General features: G+C 53.1%; 1 protein-coding gene across 1 annotated transcript; it reads left to right on the top strand.

Annotated features, from left to right (window-relative positions):
- The first annotated feature begins 4,890 nt into the window (after positions 1-4,890).
- On the top strand, positions 4,891-10,550 carry LOC135441400 (coiled-coil and C2 domain-containing protein 1A-like). Its single transcript, XM_064700945.1, has 6 exons — positions 4,891-4,937; positions 5,167-5,241; positions 5,415-5,559; positions 7,052-7,149; positions 8,284-8,355; positions 10,299-10,550. The coding sequence occupies exons 2-6, from the start codon at positions 5,191-5,193 to the stop codon at positions 10,548-10,550; spliced, it is 618 nt and encodes a 205-aa protein (XP_064557015.1). The 5' UTR covers positions 4,891-4,937; positions 5,167-5,190.
- The last annotated feature ends 241 nt before the right edge of the window (positions 10,551-10,791 follow it).

The following is a 10,791-nucleotide window of genomic DNA, read 5'->3' as shown; positions in this document are numbered from 1 at the left end:
CCCAAATTCACCCCTAAATTCACCCCAATTCACCCCAAATTCACTAAAAATTCACCCACAAATCCACACCAAATTCACCCCCAAATTCACTAAAAATTCACCCCCAAATTCACTAAAAATTCATCCCAAATTCACACCCAAATTCACCCCAAATTCACACCAAAATCACAGAAATTTACCCCCAAATTCACCCCAAGATTCAGTAAAAATTCACCCCCAAATTCACAGAAATTCACCCCAAATTCACCCCAAATTCATCCAAACTCACCCCAAAAATTCACTAAAAATTCACCCCCAAATTCACACCAAAATTCACAGAAATTCACACCAAAATTCACACCAAAATTCACAGAAATTCACACCAAATTCACACCAAAATTCACAGAAATTCACACCAAAATTCACAGAAATTGACCTAAAAATTCAGTAAAAATTCACACAAATTCACCCCCAAATTCACACCAAAATTCACCCCAAAATTCACACCAAAATTCACACCAAAATTCACACCAAAATCACAGAAATTAACCTAAAAATTCACACAAATTCACCCCCAAATTCACCCCAAATTCACACAAATTCACCCCAAAATTCACTAAAAATTCACCCCAAATTCACTAAAAATTCACCCAGGTTCACCCAAATTCACACCAAAATCACCCAAAATCACCCAAATTCACACCAAATTCACACCAAAATCACCCAAATTCACCCTAAATTCACAATAAATTCAGACAAATTCACCCCAAGATTCACACAAATTCACCCCAAAATTCACTAAAATTCACCCCAAATTCACCCCCAAATCACCCAAAATTCACACCCAAATTCACCACAAATTCAGCCCCAAATTCACACAAATTCACACCCAAATAATCCAAATTCGCCCAAATTCACCCCAAATTCACCCACAAATTCACACCAAATTGACGCCAAATTGACACCAAAGTCCACCCCAAAAACACCCAAATTTACCCCAAACTTACCCAAATTCAGCCCCAAAATCACCCAAATTCCCCCAAATTCCCCCCAATTCCCCCAGTTTGTGTTTGGGACTCACTTGAGGTCCGAGAGCTCCCGGATCAGCCCCCGGATGGCGTCGGTGGCGTCCGACGGTTCCGCGGCTTTGGAGCTGCTAAAAAGGACAAAAAAAACCCCAAAAAAACCCAAAAAAACCCAAATTAATCCCAAACCCTCAAACTGGGATTTGGGGTTAAAAGTGGGAGTTTTGGGGCTGTCTGGGCTCACCCACCTTGGCCAGGGGGTGTTGGCTGTGGCTCTGGGCTGGCTCGGGCCTGGGCTGGGCCAGGGCTGGGGGAGAGAAAATGGGGAGGGGTCCCAGTTTGGATGGGGAGGGTCCCAGTTTGTGTGGGAGGGGTCCCTGGATCCCAGTTTGGATGGGGAGGGGTCCCTGGATCCCACTTTGGGTGGGGAGGGGTCTCTGGATCCCAGTTTAGGATGGGGAGGATCCCAGTTTGAAATTGGGGAGGGGTCCCAGTTTGGGTGGGGAGGGGTCTCTGGGTCCCAGTTTGGGATTGGGGAGGGGTCCCTGGATCCCAGTTTGGGATGGGGAGGGTCCCAGTTGGAAAATGGGGAGGTCCCAGTTTGGGTGGGGAGGGGTCTCTGGATCCCAGTTTGGAATTGGGGAGGGGTCTCTGGATCCCAGTTTGGGTGGGGAGGGTCTCTGGATCCCAGTTTGGGATGGGGAGGGGTCCCAGTTTGAAATTGGGGAGGGGTCCCAGTTTGGGTGGGGAGGGGTCTCTGGATCCCAGTTTGTGTGGGAGGGGTCCCAGTTTGGAATTGGGGAGGGGTCCCAGTTTGGAATTGGGGAGGGGTCCCAGTTTGTGTAGGAGGGGTCCCAGTTGGAAATTGGGGAGGGGTCCCAGTTTGGAATTGGGGAGGGGTCCCAGTTTGGGTGGGGAGGGGTCCCAGTTTGGGATTGGGGAGGGGTCTCTGGATCCCAGTTTGGGTGGGGAGGGGTCTCTGGATCCCAGTTTGGGTGGGGAGGGGTCCCAGTTTGGGTGGGGAGGGGTCCCTGGGTCCCAGTTTGGGTGGGGAGGGGTCCCAGTTTGGGATGGGGAGGGGTCTCTGGATCCCAGTTTGGGTGGGGAGGGGTCTCTTGATCCCAGTTTGGGATTGGGGAGGGGTCCCAGTTTGGATGGGGAGGGGTCCCAGTTTGGGTGGGGAGGGGTCCCTGGATCCCAGTTTGAAATTGAGGAGGGGTCCCAGTTGGAAATTGGGGAAGGGTCCCAGTTTGGGACTGGGGAGGTGTCCCAGTTTGGATGGGGAGGGGTCTCTGGGTCCCAGTTTGGGATTGGGGAGGGGTCCCAGTTTGGGTGGGAGGGGTCCCAGTTTGGGATGGGGAGGGTCCCTGGATCCCAGTTTGGGATTGGGGAGGGTCCCTGGATCCCAGTTTGGGACTGGGGAGGGGTCTCTGGATCCCAGTTTGGGACTGGGGAGGGGTCCCAGTTGGAAATTGGGGAGGGGTCCCAGTTTGGGATTGGGGAGGGTCCTTGGATCCCAGTTTGGGATTGGGGAGGGGTCTCTGGATCCCAGTTTGGAATTGGGGAGGGGTCTCTGGGTCCCAGTTGGAAATTGGGGAGGGGTCCCAGTTTGGGTGGGGAGGGGTCCCTGGATCCCAGTTTGGGATGGGGAGGGTCTCTGGATCCCAGTTTGAAATTGGGGAGGGGTCTCTGGATCCCAGTTGGAATTGGGGAGGGGTCCCAGTTTGGGATTGGGGAGGGGTCCCAGTTTGGGACGGGGAGGGGTCCCTGGATCCCAGTTTAGGATGGGGAGGGTCCCAGTTGGAAATTGGGGAGGGGTCCCAGTTTGGGATGGGGAGGGGTCCCAGTTTGGGATTGGGGAGGGGTCCCAGTTGCCCCCCCAGCTGTACCTTCTCCCCCGGTGCTGCCGATTCCGGTTCCTTCTGCCCCAAAATCCCCCGTTCGGCAATTTCCCACTTTGGCTCCAGCTGTTCTTCTCCTCCTGCTCCATCCAAAATTCCCATTTTTGGTGTCTCCATCTTCTCTTCTCCTGCTCCATCCACCTCCAAAATTCCCATTTTTGGTGATTCCCCTCCTGTTCCATCTAAAATTCCCATTTTTGGTGTTTCCATCTTCTCTTCTCCTGCCCCATCCATCTCCAAAATTCCCATTTTTGATATTTCCATCTTCTCTTCTCGTGCTCCATCCACCTCCAGAATTCCTGGATTTGGTAATTCCAGTGGATCTTCTCCTGTTCCATCCAAAATTCCCATTTTTGGTGTTTCCATCTTCTCTTCTCCTGCTCCATCCACCTCCAAAATTCCCATTTTTGGTATTTCCAGTGGATCTTCTCCCATTCCATCCAAAATTCCCATTTTTGATGTTTCCATCTGTTCTTCTTCTCCTGCCCCATCCATCTCCAGAATTCCTGGTTTTGGTAATTCCAGCTGATTCTCTCCTGTTCCATCCAAAATTCCCATTTTTGGTGTTTCCATCTGCTCCTCTCTTCCCCCATCCATCTCCAAAATTCCCATTTTTGGTGTTTCCAGCTGCTCCTCTCCTGCTCCATCCAAAATTCCCATTTTTGGTGTCTCCATCTGTTCCTCTTCTCCTGCCCCATCCACCTCCAGAATTCCTGGTTTTGGTGTTTCCAGTGGATCTTCTCCCATTCCATCCAAAATTCCCATTTTTGGTGTCTCCATCTTCTCTTCTCCTGCCCCATCCATCTCCAGAATTCCTGCTTTTGGTGATTCCAGCTGCTCCTTTCCTGTTCCATCCAAAATTCCCATTTTTGGTGTCTCCATCTTCTCTTCTCCTGCTCCATCCACCTCCAAAATTCCCATTTTTGGTGACTCCATCTGCTCCTCTCCTTTTCCACCCAAAATTCCCATTTTCAGCGGCTCCATCTCCTGTTTTCCTGCTCCATCCACCTCCAAACCTGCCGTTTTTGGCGATTCTCCACAATTTTCTCCTGCCCCATCCGAAATTCCTGATTTTGGTGACACCAACCCTTCCTTTCCTGCCCCATCCGCTTCCAAAATTCCCACCTGAGGCAATTCCAGATTATTCTTTTCCACCCCATGGGAAACGCTCTGTTTTGGTGATCCCAGCGCTTTGCCACCTCCAATTTCCTCGTCTCTCCCTTCCTGAAAAATCACATTAAAAACCCCAATTTGGGGAGTTTTTTCCCCTGTTGGGATTTTGGGATCTATCCCAGCAGGATCTTCATGGGGTTCAGCTCCTGGGGCTTCCTGAAGGATTCTCTTGGCTTTGGGAGCGTGGAATTTCCTGTCGCCTGTTGTGTGTGAGGGAAAAAGGAAAATTTTTTTGGATGGAAAGGGAAAAAGGAAATTGGTTTGGATCTAGATGGGTCTCCCAGATGGGGGAAAGGGCCCCAGTTGGGTCATTGTGGGCCCAAATTGGGATATTTGGGTGTTTTTATTTTACCTGGGGTTGGGTGGCTCCTGCGTTTCCCCATCCTGGCGCTATCTAAGAAGGACAAACAACCCAAATTACCCCCAATTACTCCAAATTACCCCAAATTACCTCAGCTCTCCATTTTGCACCGCCCCAGCTCCCCTCAGGCCGCGGCAGCCATTTTTATCCCCTCACAACCCTCAACGCCCTCACAGCCCTCAACGCCCTCACAGCCCAAATAAATACAATAAAACACCCCCCAGCTCCTCTTAAGGCACAACCGCAACACAAAACCCTAAACCCCTTGGATTTTAGGTGAAAATGGTGGAATTTTCAACCCATTTTCCACCTCTGGGCATTCCGCCCACGGCCTCCCCTCACGTTTTTCCCGCCTTTTTTCTCGCCGGCCGCGGGGCACGCTGGGAGTTGTAGTTCTCCGGCGCCGCAAAGCAGCAGAGCGGCCTTTACGACAGCGGCGCTTTTGCGACGGCGCTGCCGTAAAGCGCGGGGTGTTGACAGCGGCCGGCGGAGCAGGAAGTGAGTGAGGCTAAACCGGGATAAAACCGGGAAAAAACCGGGATAAAACCGGGATAAACCGCGGCAGCGGGGTCGGGGGGTGAGGCCTGCGGACGGCTGAGGGGTGACGGCGCTCCGAGAGGCGGGAAAACCGCGGCGGGGCCTTGTGAGGGGCGCGGGGGGCGCCGGGGATTTTCGGGGGGTTTGAGGGGTTTAAATCAGAGTGAGGGTCTCTGTTCACCTATCCCAGCTCGGCCCGGCGGGACGCGGAGCCATGAGCAGAGCCGGGAGGGTCCCGGGCCGGGGGGCGGCCATGGCCAGGCAGGTGCGTGAGACCCCCGGGACCCCCGAAATGGGGGCTGGAGGGGACCCTGAATCCCCTCCTGTCCCTTGGGGGGCTCCTGAATCCCCTCCTGGGGGTCCTTAAATCCCCTCCTGGGGGTCCTTAAATCTCCAAATCCCGTTTTTGGGGTCCTCCCGCTGTCGCCCCCTCCCCAGCTGGGGCTGCTGGCGGCGCCCGGTGCCGGTGGGAACGGGAACGGGAACGGGAACGGGGACGGGGAGGCGGCGCTGGAGGCGGAGCTGCTGCGGCTGCTGAGGGGCCGGGACGGACCGGAGAGCGGGCAGCGACCCCCGCCGACAGGTAAATACCCCTGGAAATGCCCCAAAATTGGGGTTGGGACCCCCAAAAATGGGTTTGTGACCCCCCCAGTGAGGTAAATCCCCCCCAAAATTGAATTTGGGACCCCCAAAATTGGAGTTGGGACTCCCCCCGACAGGTAAATATCCCCAAAATTACCCCAAATTGGGGTTGTGACCCCTAAAATTGGGGTTGGGACCCCCAAAATTGGGGCTGGGACCCCCAAAATTGAATTTGTGACCCCCAAAAATGGGGCTGGGACCCTCCCCCGACAGGTAAATACCCCTGGAAATGCCCCAAAATTGGGGTTGGGATCCCTCCAGATAGGTAAATACCCCTGGAGTTACCCAAAATTGGGGTTGGGACCCCCAAAATTGGGTTTAGGACCCCCCCAGTGAGGTAAATCCCCCCCAAATTGGGGTTGTGACCCCCAAAATTGGGGCGGGGACCCCCAAAATTGGGGTGGGGACCCCTCGAGACAGGTAAATACCCCTGGAAATGCCCCAAAATTGGGGTTGGGACCCCCCCAGTGAGGTAAATCCCCCCAAATTGGGGTTGGGACCCCCAAAATTTGGGTTGGGACTCCCCCAGTGAGGTAAATCCCCTTCCCCTCCCCTTGAAATTTAGGGTCAAACCCCCCAAATTTGGGATTTTTGTGCCCCCAGATTTGGGGTCAAACCCCCCAAATTTGGGATTTTTGTGCCCCAGATTTGATCCCAATTTTGAGGTCAAACCCCCGAAATTTGGGATTTTTGTGCCCCCAGATTTGATCCCAATTTTGGGGTCAAACCCCCCAAATTTGGGATTTTTGTGCCCCCAGATTTGTTCCAATTTTGGGGTCAAACCCCCCAAATTTGGGATTTTTGTGCCCCCAGATTTGATCCCAATTTTGGGATTTTTGTGCCCCCAGGTTTGATCCCAATTTAGGGGTCAAACCCCCCAAATTTGGGATTTTTGTGCCCCCAGATTTGATCCCAATTTTGGGATTTTTGTGCCCCCAGATTTGATCCCAATTTTGGGGTCAAACCCTGAAATTTGGGATTTTTGTGCCCCCAGATTTGATCCCAAATTTGGGATTTTTGTGCCCCCAGATTTGATCCCAATTTTGGGGTCAAACCCCTGAAATTTGGGATTTTTGTGCCCCCAGATTTGATCCCAATTTTGGGGTCAAACCCCCCAAATTTGGGATTTTTGTGCCCCCAGATTTGATCCCAATTTTGGGGTCAAACCCCCGAAATTTGGGATTTTTGTGCCCCCAGATTTGATCCCAAATTTGGGATTTTTGTGCCCCCAGATTTGATCCCAAATTTGGGATTTTTGTGCCCCAGGTTTGATCCCAATTTTGGGGTCAAACCCCCAAATTTGGGATTTTTGTGCCCCCAGGTTTGATCCCAATTTTGGGGTCAAACCCCCCAAATTTGGGATTTTTGTGCCCCCAGATTTGATCCCAATTTTGGGGTCAAACCCCCGAAATTTGGGATTTTTGTGTCCCCAGATGTGCAGGCCCTGGCCCAGCTGTGCCTGCAGGACCCCCCCGAGGAGGAGGAGGAGGAGGAGGAAGGGGAGGAAGATCTGGAGAATGAGGAGTTGATGGTGAGGGGGAGGCTGGGCCTGGAATTTTGGGATTTTCTGGAATTTTTGGGATTTTCTGGAATTTCTGGGATTCCCTGGATTTGGAGATTTCCTGGATTTGGGGATTTTCTGGAATTTGAGGTCTCTGGATTTTGGGATTCGGCGGAATTTGGGATTCTTGGATTTTGGGTTCCCTGGAATTTGGGGTTCCCTGGAATTTGGGATTTCTGGATTTTGTGATTTCCTGGATTTGGGGATTTTCTGGAATTTGGGATTCCTGGATTTTGGGATTTCCTGGAATTTGGGATTCTCTGGATTTTGGGATTTCTGGAATTTGGGGATTCTCTGGATTTTGGGATTTTCTGGAATTTGGGGTTCCCTGGAATTTGGGATCCCGGGATTTTGGGATCATTGGGTTTTGGGATCCCCAGATTTTGGGGATTTTGGGATCCCTGGATTTGAGATTTTGGGGATTTTGGGGATCTCAGGCTGATCCTGGATCTTTGAGCCTGGATTTTGAAATCCCTGGATTTTGGGATTTTGGGATATCTGGATTTTGGGATATCTGGATTTTGGGATCCCTGGATTTTGGGATTCCTGGATTTTGGGGATTTGAGGATTTTGGGATTTTGGGGATCCCAGGCTGATCCCGAGTCCCTGAGCCTGGATTTGGGATCCCTGGATTTTGGAGATTTTGGGATCCCTGGAATTTTGGGATCCCTGGGGTTTTGGGGATTGGGGATTTTGGGGATTTTGGGATCCCTGGATTTTGGGATATCGGGATTTTGGGGACCCCAGGCTGATCCCGGGTTCCTGAGCCTGGATTTTGGGATATCTGGATTTGGGATATCTGGATTTTTGGGATTTTGGGGTACCTGGATTTTGGGGATTTTGGGATCCCTGGATTTTGGGGATTTTGGGCACCCCAGGCTGATCCCGGGTCACTGAGCCTGGATTTTGGGATCCCTGGATTTTGGGGATTTTGGGGATTGGGTATTTTGGGTATTTTGGGGATTGGGTATTTTGGGGATTTTGGGGATTGGGTATTTTGGGGTATCTGGATTTTGGGTATTTTGGGGATTTTGGGGATTGGGTATTTTGGGTATTTTGGGGATTGGGATTTTGGGCAGCCCGGGCTGATCCCGTTCCCTGCAGGCAGAGCTGCAGGAGGTGCTGCAGGAGGGGCCCGAGAGCAACGAGAGCACCGAGAGCACCCAGAGAGCCCAGGTACGGCCGGGAGAGCCCGGGGGATCCTGATCCTGATCCTGATCCTGATCCTGATCCTGATCCTGGTCCTGATCCTGATCCTGGTCCTGATCCTGATCCTGATCCAAATCCTGATCCTGATCCTGATCCTGATCCCGATCCTGATCCTGGTCCTGGTCCTGATCCCGATCCTGATCCTGATCCTGATCCCGATCCTGATCCTGGTCCTGATCCTGGTCCTGGTCCTGATCCTGATCCTGGTCCTGATCCTGGTCCTGGTCCTGATCCTGGTCCTGATCCTGATCCTGATCCTGATCCTGATCCTGGTCCTGATCCTGGTCCTGGTCCTGGTCCTGGTCCTGATCCTGATCCCAATCCTGATCCTGGTCCCGATCCTGATCCTGGTCCTGATCCTGATCCTGATCCTGGTCCTGATCCTGATCCCAGTTCTGATCCCAGGCCTGATCCCAATCCTGATCCAAATCCTGATCTCAGTCCCCAAGGCTGATCCCAATCCCAATCCTGATCCCAGTGCTGATCCTGGTCCCGATCCTGATCCTGATCCCGATCCCGATCCTGATCCCGATTCTGATCCAAATCCTGATCCTGATCCCGATCCCGGTCCCGATCCTGATCCTGATCCTGGTCCTGATCCTGATCCTGATCCCCATCCTGATCCCAATCCCAATTCCCACCCCAATCCTGATCCCAGTCCTGATCCTGATCCTGATCCTGATCCTGGTCCCGATCCTGATCCCGATCCTGATCCAAATCCAGATCCTGATCCTGATCCTGGTCCTGATCCAAATCCTGATCCTGATCCTGATCCTGATCCTGATCCTGATCCTGATCCTGATCCTGATCCTGATCCCGATCCTGATCCTGATCCTGATCCTGATCCCGATCCTGATCCTGATCCCAATCCTGATCCTGGTCCTGATCCCGATCCTGATCCTGATCCCAATCCTGGTCCTGATCCTGATCCTGGTCCTGATCCTGATCCTGATCCCAATCCTGATCCTGGTCCTGATCCTGATCCCGGTCCTGGTCCTGATCCTGGTCCTGATCCTGATCCTGATCCCGATCCTGATCCCGATCCTGATCCCGATCCTGATCCTGGTCCCGATCCTGATCCTGATCCTGATCCTGATCCCGATCCTGATCCCGATCCTGATCCTGATCCTGGTCCTGATCCCGGTCCTGATCCTGATCCCGATCCCGATCCTGATCCCAGTCCGGATCCTGGTCCTGATCCTGGTCCTGATCCTGGTCCCAGTCCTGATCCTGATCCTGATCCCAATCCTGATCCTGGTCCTGATCCTGATCCTGATCCTGGTCCCGATCCTGATCCCAATCCTGATCCTGATCCTGGTCCTGATCCCAATCCTGATCCTGATCCGGGTCCTGATCCCGATCCTGATCCTGATCCAAATCCCGATCCTGGTCCTGATCCTGATCCTGATCCCGGTCCTGGTCCTGATCCTGATCCTGGTCCTGATCCTGATCCCGATCCCGATCCTGATCCTCCATCCCAGTCCTGATCCCAATCCTGGTCCCAATCCTGATCTCAATCCCCAAGGTTGATCCAATCCCAATCCTGATCCCAGTGCCCCTCCCAGTGCCCCTCCCAGTGCCCATCCCAGTCCCATTCCAATCCCAGTGCCCATCCCAGTGCCCATCCCAGTGCCCATCCCAGTGCCCCTCCCAGTGCCAGTCTGATCCCAGTGCCCATTCCAATCCCAGTGCCCATCCCAGTGCCCATCCCAGTGCCCATCCCAGTGCCCATCCCAGTGCCCATCCCAGTGCCCATCCCAGTGCCCCTCCCAGTGCCAATCTGATCCCAGTGCCCATCCCAGGGTGGGTCCCGCAGGAGCTCCCAGTATTTCTGGTACTCCCAGTATTCCCAGTGCCCCGGGACTCCAGTATTCCCAGTTTATCCCAGTTTATCCCCGTTATTCCCGCAGGATCCCGCGGGGGCGCTCTTGGCCGAGCTGTCGGAGCGGGCGGAGCTTTACCGGGCCGCCATCGCCAACGCCGGCACCGGGAACGGGAGCGGGAGCGGGAGCACCGGGAACGGGACCGCGGCGCGGCTGCGGCGGCTCCAGCGCGGCCTCAAGGTGGGCCCGCACCGGCAAACCGGGCTGCCCCCGAATCCCCCGGTTTTGCCCCAAATCGGCCGCTTTGGCACCGCTTTAGGCTGCTTCTGCCGGTTCTGAGCCCAGTTTTATTTCAGTTTTTCCAGTTTTATCTCACTTTTCCCAGTTTTATTTCAGTTTTCCCAGTTTTATTTCACTTTTCCCAGTTCTGAGCCCAGTTTTATCTCACTTTTCCCAGTTCTATTTCACTTTTCCCAGTTCTGAGCTCAGTTTTACCTGATTTTTCCCATTTCTAGTCTCAGTTTTATCCCAGTTTTCCCAGTTCTGAGCTCAGTTTTATCCCAGTTTTCCCACTTCTGAG

This window comes from Zonotrichia leucophrys, unplaced genomic scaffold (assembly GCF_028769735.1).
Source record: "Zonotrichia leucophrys gambelii isolate GWCS_2022_RI unplaced genomic scaffold, RI_Zleu_2.0 Scaffold_280_67396, whole genome shotgun sequence".
NCBI lineage: Eukaryota > Metazoa > Chordata > Aves > Passeriformes > Passerellidae > Zonotrichia > Zonotrichia leucophrys.
Note: the sequence above shows the minus strand (reverse complement) of the source record. Positions and strands in the feature narration are given on the sequence as shown.

Excerpts from the sequence above, each read along its gene's own strand:
- LOC135441400 (XM_064700945.1), top strand. The coding sequence starts at position 5,191 with ATGAGCAGAGCCGGGAGGGTCCCGGGCCGGGGGGCGGCCATGGCCAGG. Across the intron at positions 5,560-7,051 it reads GCAGCGACCCCCGCCGACAG|ATGTGCAGGCCCTGGCCCAG; the intron begins GTAAATACCCCT and ends TTGTGTCCCCAG. Across the intron at positions 7,150-8,283 it reads TGGAGAATGAGGAGTTGATG|GCAGAGCTGCAGGAGGTGCT; the intron begins GTGAGGGGGAGG and ends CGTTCCCTGCAG.